General features: G+C 40.8%; 1 protein-coding gene across 20 annotated transcripts in view; it reads left to right on the top strand.

Moving 5' to 3' along the window:
• The window catches only part of rims1b (regulating synaptic membrane exocytosis 1b), a 107333-nt gene that overhangs the window by 37950 nt on the left and 52540 nt on the right, over nucleotides 1–16843 (top strand). For all 20 annotated transcript variants that reach the window (XM_079553261.1, XM_079553269.1, XM_079553263.1 and 17 more), the window contains one exon: nucleotides 16323–16612. In XM_079553261.1, the coding sequence (XP_079409387.1) occupies nucleotides 16323–16612 (290 nt within the window). The remainder of the gene's footprint in view (nucleotides 1–16322; nucleotides 16613–16843) is intronic.

Raw genomic sequence — 16843 nt, 5'->3', positions numbered from 1 at the left:
CGTGCAGCTTGATTTAGCAAGTGTAGAACGCGGTGAGTGGACTTCTCTATACTGCATGTTGAGGAGCACGGGTGAAAGGTAATTAAACGTTCACACTAGAGCCGCATCTTGTAATAACACCGCATTATACCAATGGGCCACATTTTGTAATCATTTCCAAATTCTACAATAATATATATAATGCAAGAAAATGTGCGGTAACACTTTATGACGACTGTGCACTACTAAGGCGAGACACTGCAGGTGAATAGGGATTTTTTTACTTATTTAAAGATATCAATTTGAAACTTCTGCAGTAGATTACTGGTATAAATATGAAGAGTTAATGTATTGAACGTTTTGCAATACAAAGCTTTCCTCATCATTTGTTACTCATGTATAAGCAGCTAAACAGTGATTACCTTTATTGTTCAGCCAATTAAGAAGCTTAGACTCAATTATAAATATGCCCAAACTGTTTCCCTAAACTTAACTATTTCTGACCTGTCCCTGAGCGTAACCTCTTAATCCCCGCCTTAATGTGTGCATTTTCTCCTGTTCGGCTTTACCCAAATCTAAAAGCTTCTTGACTGGGGCTTACAGCCTGTAGGCTAGTGTAGCATCTCACCTCCTTTTTGTCACTTTTAAAGGAATAGGCCACCGTTTTTCCATACTGAGATATGTTCTTACCTAACCTTAGCCAAGTTAATATATCCCCGTCTGGTCTTTGTCCGTGCGCTCTGTCACGCAAACAGAGCACATACGCAGCCTCTCCCACATGTCATATAGCTCCAAAAAAGCTCACGATAGAAGCTACCAAGCTCTTCCACGAGTTCCCTATTTAAATAAAGTTACGTGATGTGTTTTCATGCGAAGTATATTTACACAGAAATGTAACATGTCGATTTTATAAGCAGATAAAAAGGGGTACTATAAAAAGAGGCGTAATGATACAGGAGCAAAACGTCCACGCAGTAACTCCTAAAGACTTCCCCCCGCTCACTTCCGTCAATAGAAGCTGCGTGACTTGTAGAGAGCCTTTTACAACAAGCAGAAAATATATTCTCGGAAAGTGCTCGCGCATTCCTACCTCATGGTCGAGGTCCTGAGTCCTGTGTCGTCGTCCGGGGTGAGTTGGAAATCTGTGAAACATTACTACACTATATACTTTATGCTTGTTATCACAGCCTGGCACGATGCACGTAAAAGGCATTGTTCACAAGTTAACGACGCTTCTTCAACTGTTCTCTGCTGCTCTCTACAAGTCACGCAGCTTCTATTGACGGAAGTGAGCGGGGGAAGTCTTTAGGAGTTACTGCGCGGACACTGTGCTCCTCGTATCATTACGCCTCACAATATAGTACCCCTTTTTATTTGCTACATTTCTGTGTAAATATACTCCGCATGAAAACACTTCACGTAACTTTATTTAAATAGGGAACACGTGGAAGAGCTTGGTAGCTTCTATCGTGAGCTTTTTTGGAGCTATATGACATGTGGGAGAGGCTGCGTATGTGCTCCGTTTGCGTGACAGAGCGCACGGACAAAGACCAGACGGGGATATATTACCTCGACTAAGGTTAGGTAAGAACATATCTTAGTATATAAAAACGGTGGCCTATTCCTTTAAAAAAAAATGTCTCGTTTTTGTGGCTATTTTGAGGCTTTTTTCAAGACGCTTTGAGGGTTTGGGTTATGCCTAAACCACCTGAACCGAGCACATTTTTCCCTGTTTGACTTTACCCAAATCTAACAGCTTCGTGGAAAAAAAACAAAGCATAAAAACTGAAAAAGAGGATGAAAATGCAACAAAAAAGAATAAAAGTAAGGTGACAAAAAAGCGATAAAATTCCAATCTGACAAAAAAAAAGCCACAGAAGAGCAACAGAAGAGGGACACAAAAAAAACACAACAAAAAAGAAACATAAAGCGATGAAAAAGTGACAAATAAGCAACAAAAACACCATAAGAGAGCAACAGAAAAGTGACAAAAATGCAACACAAAAACAATCAAAAGAAAATTCAAAAGTGTGACTACAACGCGGCAACAACGCAAGGAAACAGATCAGTTTAAGTGAGTTTTAAAGGGGGCCTATTATGTAAAATCGACTTTTTCAAGCTTTACATCATGTTATTAAGTCATTCCCTCATTAAAACCATGCCTGAAGTGTTGCCTTGGCACATTCACGTATTTTCGAGTAATCTGTAGAAACTCTGATGGCGGCCATTTTAGGGATAAAACGCCTGATTCCTTCAGGAAACGCCCTCGACCTCCAGGATACGCCTCCGACCTTTCGTCACCAGCCGAGTAACCAACCACTGCTCCTCAGCAGAACCCCCTCCCCGCAGTGTCTAGCCCTAAGATGTAAACAGAGTCATAATGGAGGATTAGCTCCATGTGTTGTGAACCGGAGCCACAGCAGACTTTTACAAAGACACACATCAGTGTTTCTGTTACCGAAACACCCAGGATTAAAACCGGTGACAAGAACGCTTATTTCAGTGTCTGGTTCTGCGCTGGGCCTTGATGATGCACAGAGCCTCCGGAGAAAGCTAATGCTAAGCTAAACCTCGAGTCATCACGTGAAAACGAGAAATATGCACACATAAAGTCAATAAAACCACCACACACATAAAGAACCGTTTAACAATGATCACACACGGAGCCTGGCTTGTTGATTTGGAAGTTTATTGCTCACATTTCATCTACAATGGGTCATAGCCGAGTGGCTTTCTCCCGGAGCTAACAAGCTAGCCGCGATAAGCTAACGGGAAAATTCACTGAATACAAGCATATTATGCATTGAAAACGTCACTAAAACAGGCAACTGCTTGAAGCAGCCTTTATGATGATGACACACGGAGCCTGGCTTGTTGATTTCGTAGTTTATTGCTCACATTTCATCAACAGTGAGTCGTAGCCGAGTGGTTTTCTCCCGGAGCTAAGGCACTATTAGCCGCGACAAGCTAACAACCTTCACCTTCACAACATTCATTGAAAACAGGCAGCATATTATGCACAAATAACGTCAATAAAGCCGGCAACTACTCGAAGCAGCCTTTACGATGATCACACAATGAGCCTGGCTTTACACATTTGTGGTTTATTACAGACTTTTCATCAACAATGAGCTGTAGTCGATTATAACAAGCTAACGGGTAACCTCGAAAAACCATTGTCCACCTGCACAGATAATGTCCGTCTTTGAATGGTATGGGCTCCTGCAGATCCTGGTGTCGTCCATGGGGGTATAGTTAGAGATCCATAGGGCATGGCAGATGCAAAGAGATAGCCTCCAAACAGCAGTTATTTTTCAGGCAAGAGCCCCTTCCAAGCGTCCGGTGTGGAAGGTTTGTTTCCAAATAATATCCTGTGTGGCCATTGTTCACAAAGTGATAAACAGTAGGTCCTTTCCAACAATAAAAATTAAAATGCACCGATCGTAGTTTCAATACTGTACGCAGACAACGAGCGCAGTGTTGTTGTGATGCCACAGACAGCGTGTGGAGGGGGCGTGTCGGAAAGGGTCAGAGGTTCTTAAAGAGACAGAGGCTTATTTCAAGTCATTTGCTACGCCATTTTGAAAGAGCAATTTTATACAAGGCAGTTATTCTAATTTACTGCATTGACAGACCAACAGAAGGTTTCGTCATCATTGTAGTGTGCTATAGACTGGTGCTATGTGGCTGAAAAAAGCATAATACCCCCTCTTTAAGGCGTTACACTGGCCTATAGGCATTTAGATTTGGGTTAAGCTGAAAATGCACTTGGTTTAGGCGTGGGTTAAGAGGTTAAACAGACTCGTGGATGACGCACATTGTCACTGTACCCTCTGTTCAGATGCTTATTCATGTGAACAATAGTAAACTGTGTAAATGTCTCATAAAGGATGAAGGGAATATTTAACAATACATTACTTACTGCTTGATAGTGTGACCAGTGAGCAGTTTTATTACAAAATGAGTCGAGAGAGAGTTTAGAGGATTGAAATATCAGCTAAAAGATCCAGATACTTCATGTTTGTAGAGGTCAAAACCACAGGCCATAACTTGACCCCGAGGATCTTTTGTTTCCCTCAAAAGGACATTATATAACCTAATTGCAGCCTTTACAAATGGCTCACGATGCGGTCTGGATGTGATCATTCTTGCACTCGTTCGGCTGAGGACATGTGTTTGAAGATGGTCCATGTCTCCTACCTCCATTGCACCAGTCTGTTGCTGTTGCTGCCGGTGCTGTGTGTTTCATGTGTTTAATGCCAGCTCCAGATGGCTCCACAAACAGAACAAACCCGGCTCCCTCTGCTCTGAGGAGACGCACTGCCCCCCAGTGGAGACCAGGCACTGGCTGCTCACAGAGAGATTAGGCCGATCGTCACTGAATGTTGTTTGATATAAATGGAATTTAGTTGAGGTCGGATTTGATTTGTGGATCAGATTTGCTGAAGCCTGACAAAAGAACAATAAGATATAAAAGGCAGGAAATGGCAGAGTTTAACCTTTTAACCCCCACCTGAACTGAGCACATTTTCTCCAGTTTGGCATTATCCAAATCTAAAAGCTTCTTAGGAAAGCGTCAGAATTAGACGAAAACTAGTATGAAAACGCAACAAAAGAGCAACAAAAACGCACACAAAGAAAAGTGACAAAATAGCACTGAAAAAGTGACAAAAAGCAATGAAAAGAAATGTCAAAAAAGTGACTACAGCGCGGTAACAATGCAAGGAAAAAGTGTTGTTCAAATTTAGTTTAGTTTTTTTTTTAGGATCCCCATGAGCTGTGCTTTACAGCCAGCTAGTCTTCCTATGCAAAAATATTGTCAATATGACAAAACAGATATAAAATACGTTTTAAAAAGAAGTACAATGTAAACTTGACATCATACTGCATCCTCAAAGGTAATCAATACCAATATAGTTCTTCAATTGTTGTTGTAGCAAACAGAATTATATTTCTATTTTAATGGAAAGTCCAAGTCTAGTTGCACAAAATTAAAACATGTTAAAGAGGGAAAACGTAGACGAGCTAAGCTAAGGTAATAACATATCTCAGTATGCAAAAATGGTGACCTGTTCCTTTAAAAACTTGGTTGTAAATAGTTCAGCAGAGGAGACGCCTGTGTTTATAAAGGTCGGAGAGTAAAACAATGCCATAAGAGAGTTGTTTTTGTGCACATTTGTTCACATTTGTGGCACTATTTCAAATTTTATAATGCATGAAATTAATGTTAGCCTTTAACTACAATACAAACTCTCCTATGGCGCCTCCTCCACTGAAATATTTACATCCTAATCTTATTGGAATAGGCCACCGTTTTTCCATACTGAGATGTTCTTACCTGAGTTTAGATGACTTGATGCGTATCTGTCTGGTCTTTACGCGTGCGCTCAGTTGTGTTAGCATTTAGCCACTCCCAGTATTTTCCTATGGCTCCAAACAGGGTGAAGTTAGAAGCGACCACGCTCTTCCACGGGCACGCACAAAGACCAGACAGGTGCGTATAAACTTGTCCAAGCTCAGGTAAGAACATATCTCAGTATGAAAAAACGGTGTCCTGTTCCTTTTAATAGAAATGAATACGGACAGGAAGTACTAGCGTTCACAACTTCAGGTGACGGGAACTAGCATAAATGAGACAATAGTGTCACATAAACAGCAGCGACTTCACTAATGATTAAAAAGGTTTACAATGAGACGCACAAAGGTCTTTTCCATGAATGTCTACGTTTGCAATATGTTGTCAGGAAAGACACAGTTTTTTCTATTACTCAAAGAAAATCATGTAGAGAGACTTTAATATCATTTACAATTCCTTTGCACTTTAAGCCATTAGCTCGTGCTATTTCTCAAGATAAAAATAGATGGATGATGATGACACTCACTGATAGAGCCACATGTTTACTGCATACAGCTTACAAAGCAGTTTTCAGCGGATGGGAGGACATATAGCTAATGTTTCTCCTGTGTTACCGGCCCCACTACATTCTCCTCTATCTATCCTCTCTACTCCTGTCTTCCTCTCCTCCCCCGTAGTTTTGTTTTACAATGATCTGGACAAGAAAACAATACAGCAGCCACTGAAGTTTGAACAATCAGTCTCTGCATAAAGCCTGTTGTTATACTGATAATAGGTTCTTGGTGATTGGGAACAGGCACAGGCTTAGACTGTGTTCAGCTGTTTATCTTTGTATTCGGGTTGACTATGATGTTATGCAGCACTATAGACTGATATTTTAGATATAGGCTCTGCGTAGGTACTGGATTATGTTCAGTTGAGTGAACATTCAAACTAGGAGTTACAATATATCCGACACCTATCAAAGTGAATGCAATAACACACTGAAGTTGGTTGATTGAAATTACCATATGATTTGTTAATTAACATATTTTAATTTTGTTTTAGTCTTACTCTTTTGATGAAAACGATTCTCTTCAATTTTTAGTGTAGTTTTAGTCGACAAAAAATGCATGTGAATTTAGTCGCCTTAATTTGAAATGAATTTAGCCAACCTTTCATTTATAATATTTGATATATATTTAATCAATCTGTCATTGGAGGTTTGGCTGATTTTAGTCTCTTATCATTTTTATTTTGTCATATTTTAGTTGAGAAAAATACCTGGACATTTTAGTCATAGTTTTAGTCCCATACACAACTTTTCATTTAGTTTTAGTCTAATTTTAGTCAGCAAAAATATCACTTTGACCATTGGTTTAGTTTGTAGCACACATGCAGTACACATACAGGCGACATCCATTTTCAGCACCGTGAGGCTCTTTGCATATATTCATTCTTCACCTCATGTCATAATATCTTATGTCCAGACCAATCAAGAAACGTTATCATAGGCACAAAGTCCAGTTCACTATGTCATTTCGGCAGATTTTTGTGGAGAGTATCAAAATTTTTGCAAACAAGAAATTAAATAAGCAATCAGAAAAACAATGTTAAGATTTTTTTTATTTTTTTTTATTTTTTTTTAATGTGCGATAATAGCAATAACATTTATATGGGGAGTAAATTTCATTATTCCAAATTCCATTTGGTCGTTCCAATCAAAAAAAAGTCAATGAAACCCTTGTCATATGTTTCATGGCGTTACGGTAGCGATGACCAGAACTTCCCATTTACTCTAATGGAAAAATGATATATTGCACAATTTTACCAAATAGTCCGGTTCCCTATGTGATTTCGCTGGATTTTGGTGGAGAGTATGAAAACTATGCATTTTTGAAAACTTAATTAAATAAGCAATCAGAAAATAACAATGTTTCCATTTGCTCTGGTATGTAAAAAAAAAAAGGTGTGACAATAACAATAACATTTATATGTGGAGTAGAAAAATTTAGTTTGGCGGAAATGTGCAAAATTTGGCGGAAAAGTCCATTTGGTCATTCGTATCAAAAAAGTTGTTTCATGGCGTTACCGTAGCGATGACCAGACCTCCCCATTTACTCTAATGGAAAAATGGTATAATTGCACAATGACAAGGGCAAATGGAAACATTGTTTTTCTCATTGCGTATACCATAAGGTTTCCAAGCATATATAGTTTTCATACTCTCCACCAACATTTTCTTTTACCAAGACTAGCTCAAATGAATAAAGTACAAATGGGTTGTAATCTGTGGCTGACAGGCAATGGTCTCATACAGGGGTAGATTCCTCTTCCCTGCCCCCTCTTTGGTCCCCTTGAGTGCACTTGCCGCAGCTGGCAGCAGTAGTTGATCTAGCGCCTTATTACCGTAAATGAAGTATTATGTCTTTTGTGCTCGTCTATAGTCCCCACTCCTCAGGATTTCCATCAGCGCTGGCAGTTTACACCCATTGCTGCCTCGTATGTCATTCTGCCCAATAGACTGTACGGTAAATGTGTGTGTTAAGAAAAAAGGGGGGGGGGGCGGGTCACTGAAGGCTGAGCTACGGCCGAGGATCCCATTAATTTTGTCCATTTGAGGGAAAGCTGATGTTCCCAGAATGGTTGTGGCTCAGACTGGAGCTGAAATAGAGACACAGTGTCTTTAAGCGTCAGCGTGATTGACATGTGTGTCGTTTTGTGAAGGCATGCGGCCGTGTACGAACAGCACAGCCGCCGAACAGACTGTACGAACCACTGTAAAGGAACGCCAATATGTTGATGAACTGGAATCATGGAAATACCCCTTTATTCTTAAACAGGCTTGGTTTACATGGTTATAATCAAATACAACCTGCAAAAATGTTCTGGTTTTTTTTACGCATAATTGTCAAATATCCTTTCAATTTGATGTGTTACTAAATTGTGCAGTCCTTTGTATATATCTGTGTATCACAGTATATATAAAACAAAATGAAGCCATGAAAAAACATTAAAATAAATAATTAATAAATAATCCACCCTCAGAACATTTTCTAAAGGCAGTTTATTCTGAGACAAATCCAAATTCTTACCTTTTGAATCTAAAACTATTGATATTAGTAATAAGGTCTGTGGGTTTTCACGATTGGGAAAAAAAACACAACTTTTTTTAACCTCTGAACCCCCACCTGAACCAAGCACATTTTCTCCAGTTCGGCTTTACCCAAATGTGAAACGAGAAGAAAACTATGGTGAAGATGTAGCAAAAGAGTGACAAAAAAGCGACAAAAGAGTAACAAAAAAAAGAGCGACAAAAAAGCGTCTCAAAAGCAACAAAAGAGCGACAAAAAAGCAAGAAAAGAGTTGCAAAAATTTAAGAAGAGCGACAAAAAACGTCTAAAAAGCGACAAAAAAGCAACTAAAGAGTGTCACAAAATCTACAAAAAAGTGATGAAAAATCGGACAAAAACGCATCAAAAAAGTGACAAAAGAGCAACAAAAAAGCAAGAAAAGAGTAGCAAAAATTTAAGAAGAGCGACAAAAAACGTCTAAAAACGTCAAAAAATCTACAAAAAAGTGATGAAAAATGTAAGAAGAGCGACAAAAAACGTCTAAAAAGCGACAAAAAATCTACAAAAAGCAACAAAAGAGTGTCAAAAAATCTACAGAAAAGTGATGAAAAATCGGACAAAAATGCATCAAAAATAGTGACAAAAGAGCAACAAAAAAGTGACAGAAAATCTACAAAAGAGCGACAAAAAAGCGAAAAAAAAGAAAAAAAAAAAAGAAAAAAAATCTACAAAAAAGTGATGAAGAAGTGACAAAAATCTGAAAAAAATCCATCAAAAAAGTGACAAAAAAATCAACAAAAGAGCAAGAAAAAAACGATAAATTTTGGAGCGTTCAGATGAGGCGTTACACTGGGCTATAGTCTGTAAACTCCAATCGAGCATTTTTCCATTTTTAGAGAAAATGTGCTCGGTTAAGGCGGGGGGTAAGAGGTTAACCTTTTAAAATGAGCGACATTTTCAACACACCTTAAACCCAACACTTTAGAAATAACACACTGCAGTGAACTTCCCCTGCTCAAGTCCACACTTTCCTCTCGCTGATGCGGTTGTCACGGCGACGCTCCATCTTTCTTTTTTTGGGCAGGAGGGGGTTTGACATTATTCCACGTTGGAGATGACACTGCTCATTCTCCTGTCTCACCCACACAGAGCCACTCGCCCCCGCGCCGCTCGCTCGCCCACGCCCCGGTGTTCCCGCATTCAACCACAGGCACATGCACTCGCGGAGCGCACGTGGGCCCGAGCACGTCTGCGGAGATATTTGTATCAGAAAATGAGTTTAACTGAGCTTCGGTGTCAGCTTATGTAATAGACGGAATCGTTTTGACATATCCGACTCCATAACTTGTGATTTTTGTGGGCAGATAACTCCGGACCCTGCAACCTTTTGGATACAAAGAACAAAGAATGATTCAAGATTTGAGCAGGACTAAAGCATCACAAAATTATGACTTTACTGAGAGTTTTTAGGCACCTTCCACTGGACCAGGGGTGGGGAACCTTAAAGTACAATTTAGCGACAAACATGGAGTTCATACAACACTGAGGTAGGACTGATACTATGGAGGATCATCATTCCTATGCATGTCAGACTCACATAATGCGATGGCTGGAATTGTTTATCTTTGTTGAGGCGTCTAATGTCAGCTGGCAGTGACGATGATGCTACTCGAAGCTGGTTTTCCAAGTTTGGGTCAGTCTTGTGAAAGCTTGCTATGCACCCAAACTCAGACCAAGAGCATTCATTTTATCCAAACACATTTGTTTTGAGGTAATGGCGCTCGAGATTTGCCGTCTTCATCACTGCCAGACCCTCGCCACATACTGGGCACACTGGCTTGCCTTTCACGTTGACAAAGAAGAAATCATTTGTCCATTTTTCCTGGATTCAAGATCCACCGTCCTTGTCTTCGCGGTTGCCATGACGCAGCACATGTCAATAACGTCAATCACTGGCGCGCGATAAGTCATGTAAAGTCACATGACCCTTATCTATACGAGGGATGTACCGATCTGATATTTAGTATCGGTATCGGTAGCCGATCCGGGCATTTGGAGAGTATCAGATTGGATCGGATTTGATGACTGGATGGGTCCGATACAAGACGTGAATTTGCGGTCATGGACCTGGCATGCCGGTTTACAGCAACCTGCAGACTGGAGCCGCTGCAGATCCATGACCACAGATTCACAGCCTTCATGCTATCGCTAAGCTAGGATACTGATTTGATTTATTTGATTTGATTTATTCTTATTGTGTCTTGCACATAAGCTAATTTAAAATTCAAAGTTAAAGCCAAAACCTCTTGCATGTTTATATAAAAAAAAGGTAAAACTACAGTAATATTGATCAACCATCATATATAATGATATAATAATACAAAAAGACTGTATCGGATCGGTATCGGCCAGATGAAGTGTCAAAATATCGAATCGGAAAAGGGGCTCAAAAAAATCAGATCGGTGCATCTCTAATCCATACTATATTAAATATGAAAAATGCCTTGGGGCGGCCTGGTCAAGTGGTCTCGTGGCCTGTATACTGCACTACTAGACAGTCAGAGCTCGCTATTAAAGTCCATTCATGGCAACAAACAGAATTACATGCATTAAGTCAATAAGATTATTTGAAACACATTTGGATGAACTATAGCCTGTTCTGAGCAGCAGCACTGAGGCATAGATGAACTCAACATGACACAGTAATGGGCAGCCTCTGGACAGAGACGTCTGATTGGACGACGCACCGCACATGTGCCTCACGCATCAGGGAATATAGGCCACATCCATTTATTTAATGCAAATACACACATAATTAATTCCCTCTTCTATGTCCTTCTAGGAACAGTGGACAGGCCCCTAAAGATTATACTATAGATATACTCTGGCTCTCCATCTACATCACTGTGTAGGTTTTACACACAAAGACACGAGGCGGGCCTTTAAAATAGGATTTGTTCTGTTGATGTGTTAGAGTGTTTGATGTGCGTTCTTCTGTGTGATGCTGTTGTTCCAGGATTAAGTCTTCAGATTATTGCCTTTACAGCATCCATGTAAACCAGTATAGCTGAACGCTGCTGGACCCTCTGACTGATTTGGGTGAAAGCAGTTGAGTTTAGGGTCAGAGTTAGAGGCAAACCAAACAATTCCATTATTGGGCAACTCATCTCTTTTAAATGATGGACAGATTAGGAAAAGTATTATCTCTGTTCAAATAGGTTACACGCCATGGATATGTCATTTGCCCATTGTCTTTGCTCCTGTTAATAATAAATAACAATTAGTCTCATTAGATGCATTTTTTTTTTACAATATCAAGAGAACCGAATCTTAATTGCGACTTCTCGGTCAAAATCCGCCACAAATGTGTGTACCAATTTTATATATTTTATGTTGTAGACTTGTACGTTAAATTTCAGAACCATAAGAGACAGAGGGCCAGATATTGTGCAGTCAGACGGAGGCGGCGCAGGCTCTTTTCCGAGTGGCAGCGCTATGTGCTTTGCGCCTTCGCCACTTGTGAGGGGGCGTCTCAAGAGGGGGTGACTGCTCTGATGGGATCACCACTGACATTCATTTCCGAGTTGACATTGCGTTGCCTTGTGTTCTTCCTTAAAGCGACTATACGGAGTTTAAAAATGTGAAAATTATGTATTTTCCTCCCCCTACAAGTTCCAGCAATGTCCTAATGTAGAATGAGCTCAGACCTGTTCACCACAACTGCCTCTAAAATCCTGCACTGTCACTCAACAAGTTAATTCGGGTCCGAAGTGTCGTCACGCACAAGCTTAAAGGAATAGGCCACCGTTTTTACATACTGAGATATGTTCTTACCTTAGCTTTGACGAGTTCTATAGGACCTGTCTGGTCTTCCCCCGTGCCTTCAATCACGTAAACACAACGCAGACGGCGTTAGCATTTAGCCTCTCCCTCTCTCCACTATAGCTCCAAAACAGGTCAAGATCGAAGCTACCGAGCTCTTCCACGTTTTCACTATTTAAATATGGTTACGTGAAATGTTACACTACAAGGTATAATTACACAAAATTAAACAATGTGGATTTTCTAAGCGGATAAAAGGGGGAACTATAATGTAAGGCGTAGTAATACCAGGAGTAGTTTGGCATCCGCACAGTAAAGTGAAGATTACTGCGCAGTAAAGTGAAGATTACTGCGCGGATTTGAACTACTCCTGGTATTATTACGCCTTACAATATAGTTCCCCCTTTTATCCACTTAGAAAATCCACATTGTTTAATTTTGTGTAATTATACTTTGTAGTGTAACACTTCGCGTAACCATATTTAAATAGGGAAAACGTGAAAGAGCTTGGTAGCTTCTATCTTGACCTGTTTTGGAGCTATAGTGGAGAGGGGGAGAGGCTAAATACTAACGCCGTCTGTGCTGTGTTTACGTGATTGAAGGCACGGGTGAAGACCAGACAGGTCCTATAGAACTCAACAAAGCTAAGGTAAGAACATTTCTCAGTATGTAAAAACGGTGGCCTATTCCTTTAATATAGAACCTGCAGTTACGCCTAAGACCTGAGGCGGCAGTAGTGAGTATAAAGTGACGAACTTGAATCTAGCCCCTTTAAGAATGATAGGCTCTCTCAGGTCAAACCAAAACCTTATTTACCCCATCGTGAGCTAAACAATGTTCATTTCTCAAGAGGGAAAGAGCTACTGCGTCCGCTGTGGCGCGGCTTGCTTGGCGTGATGCGAAACAAAACAAATGCCCCCCCGCCCCCCCCCCCCCCCCCACTCCCCCACAACCCTCGACTGACTACAGAGTCGATCTGGTTGGAGGATAAAGCGTGTCTCCACCCCAGTACCTCCTCCTTAAATGTGCTAAGTCTGGAGTGGCAAGATCACAAAGCGCACTCCTCCTTAGCGCAAAATAGTCTGCTATAGTCTGGGTCTTGACACACAAGATCGGGCCCAGAGACTTACCCTTTTTTGTTTTGAAATCTGCTGATTTTTGACAAGCTCCCTCTAATGTCCTGAATAAAAAAAAAAACCCTATACCTCTTTTACAGTGCCCAAAAATATCGTTGGCGCGTATCGGCTTTGGCCTGAGAAAAACCCACATATAGAAATATATATATTTCTATATATTTCTATGATTGCAACCTTTACTAAAATAATATCCATCGGGCCCTAGTCTTTACTGTGGCCTTGCCTCTCCTTTGACCTGACTAGAATCTTTGTTGGGAGCGGGACGTCACCAGCTCGTCTCTATGAAAATATAACAATTGCTTTGACTACACGAAGCAGCCAATGCTAGATTTAAATATCTTAGAGTTTTCTCCTAATCCTATATTTTGCTAAACCATTTCAAAAATAGCATTGTGCCCAAGAGAGAACCTATAGGTTGTTTGAAATCCGTGATCTTTATTGTCATGTGATGTGGGATTGAATAATGTTTAGGAGGTGAAGGGATTATCGTGGGCCAATAATCTGGCCCGAGCTGAGGCTGGGACAGAGGCGAGCGGAGGTTGGAGGTTGGAGACGAGCGAGCGAGCGAGCGAGCGGCGCGGGCTGACAGCTGCGGGCCGTGCGGACAGCTGATTTACTGCAGATTATGCTGGACATGGGCCAACCGCGATTCAATCAGGCAGCGATGAATGGGCTACATGCTAACCTGACGGCTCGCTGCGTTTCCCATCAGGGAGGAACATTTTTGGATATTTTGCGCATCCCTAGGGCGAAGACATACATGTAGGCGTATTGTTTTGTCATCAGTGCGCTCAAATGGACAGCCGTTGGGATATGGCATTGTTTTCTCCGCATTTCGATTCGGAGGAGCAAGTCACTGGATTATAAATGCAAAGAGTTGGAAAATTCGCTGTTGCTTTTCGTTCTTTTGGAGGGATGAGACTTGATCGCCATGGCTACCCATACATGTGAGTGGACCTGGATGTTGTGATTGATGCAACAGGGCATCAGAAGTAGGTCTCCTGTGCTGCTACAATGAAAACAGGACAGATTATGTGAGGAAGTGAAAAAAGAGTAAACAAACAAAACATTTGGTTGAGTATTTGGCTCATTTCTGACAGAGGCTGGGGTGAAAAGCTGGCACCCTGCTCCCGTTTGATAGGTAGGGTATCCATAAGTGTGTTAGTGTTGACAAATTCTTGCTCATAATAAAGAAATTGTTAAAAATAAAATACTCAATTGCCATAGGTTAGGTCATAGTCTCTTAATGATGAAATTATAATCTTCGTCTTTGCCTCCGTAATTAAAGTAATGCTCGGTCCAAATTAAATCTCAACTTTGTTCAGTCTCAATGCATGAAATAAAAAAAATTCCAAAGAGTCCCAAAATTCTGTAGTATAGATTCAACTAGGGCTGGGCGATATGGACCAAAAGTCATATCCCGATATATTTTAGTTGAAAATCGATATTCGATATAAATCCCAATATTTTTTTCCGCAAAGTGGGAGCTGTGAAATGAAATGTTTAGTCAAAGTCAAAGCCAAATACGAGTAGTTTTATTGAAAACTCACTATAAAATGTAAACATAAACACTCTACAACAAAGCTCCATAGGTCCACATTTAAATACAAAAAAAACATCTTAAATAAAAATAGCCTACAAAATAAAATAGGGTAGCATTTATATGTAACGAGAAAACAAAATAAAGTGCTCAGTTTAAGAATACATTTTCTTTTTTTATTATCAGCTTGAGATTACCTGCTTATCTGAATTTGGAATATCCCGATATATACGATATGGTCTAATTTCGTTTCTCATTTAAAAATATATCGATATATCTTAAATATCGATATATTGCCCAGCCCTAGATTCAACTCGTAGGCGCTACGTGTGTCCTGTCTATGTGTGTGTGATGCTCCAGTCGTGCAAAACACAGATCGCTGCTCAAAAATAGACCCATTCTTCACTTACTACACAGTTTGTCATGCCTCCTCCTCACTTGTAACCTGAGCAAATAGATCAATACGTTTCGAAAGTGCATTAGCCTGCTGTTGAGGGGGGGCACGGTGCCAGAAAAAACATGACTTGACAATTTTTTATCAGCTCTTAGAGCAGAGGGGCCTGCGCCAAGTCGTGTGCAGTCATAATGGAGGAGCTTTGCGGATTGTAAACAGGAAAGTCTGAGTGCTCTTTAATATTTCATTATGTGAGACAGAGGCAGGAAAAGCGTTCGGGGGAATCCCAGGATGTTGATGGAGATTCCCAAAGATAACTGCATTTCACTCAGCGGCGAGCGATACCGCAGATACTGGATTTGTTCATTTGGCCATGAGTTGTCCAAAGTGTGTAGTGCCATCCAGTACTGTGAGCTTATTGCGGTGTTTAGGATTTGTTTCCCTTATTGTGTTATATATAAACCTGAGCAATGTCGGGTATGTTCACACGCAGTACCTTTTGAAGTGAACCCTGATGCACTTCCAGGGCTAGTCTGCTTTTTGTTATTACTCATGTCCTGCTCCCTTTGACCATGGTTTGCCCAAACACTTACAAAGAAAGCACTAACAAAAGTAAATGAGGGACTACAGATTAGTTATCTGCAATAGTGTAGTACCTGTTAGTCTCTATAAGCACATTGTATCTGTACATTAATCATGTGCTCCTCTTAAATGTGTAAATGTTTTTATCCCTTTATCAGTTAGCAATTATTTGTCAAATTGATCGTATTATTAGTTATAGAAATGAGTGCGAGATAAACAAATGAAGTGCACCATAGTGAACGCAACATTGGTCAAGGTCTCATCCTTGCAGCTCTTACTTCTTTACAGTTTTGTGTATTTTCGTACTGAATACCGTTGCACAGTATTGTTTGCATTAATTAAATGAAATCTATCTTTAGGATGAGTGCGTGACAGGCATGCTGTTTTGTTATCACCGTATGTTGAATGTCTTTGCACATAATCGAAGCAAAGTTTCCATGACTTCCTCTCCCCCTGGCAGGTTATGTGGGTATGCAACCTGTGCCGTAAGCAGCAGGAAATCCTCACCAAATCAGGAGAATGGTTTGCGGGTTCGGGGGTGCGGCCCGGGAGCGTGGGGGCCTTGAACGACCCGACCCTGGGAGGTGAAGCGCAGCGGGACAGGAAGCTGCTGCGCTCCAGGTCCCAAGCTCCGCCCACCAACGCCAACACAGGGATTCCGGACGGTACAGTGCCCACCGGCTACATCACAGGCAAGGGGGCGGACACCATGCCCGGATCCCGCTCCCAAAGTGAACCACCCAGGGAAAAGTAAGAATTTAGTCATTATTAACCTGTAATATTATGCTGTGGAGAAGTACAACCTTTAGGTTTTGTCATGCTCTGGGACACTAACCTTTGATTTGATAGGGGAATACTCTGCCATTAAGCCACTGCTGTCAACACATGTAATGAGCCTTAAGACTTATTTTTATTTGCTCTATTGGCTTAAGACTGTGCTGCTTAATCCTTGAGAAAAGGAGTAACTCTGTGTTCTGTTTA

This window comes from Gobius niger (genome assembly GCF_951799975.1).
Source record: "Gobius niger genome assembly, chromosome: 3".
NCBI lineage: Eukaryota > Metazoa > Chordata > Actinopteri > Gobiiformes > Gobiidae > Gobius > Gobius niger.
The sequence above is the reverse complement of the archived record's forward strand: the minus strand, read 5'-3'. Positions and strand labels throughout refer to the sequence as shown.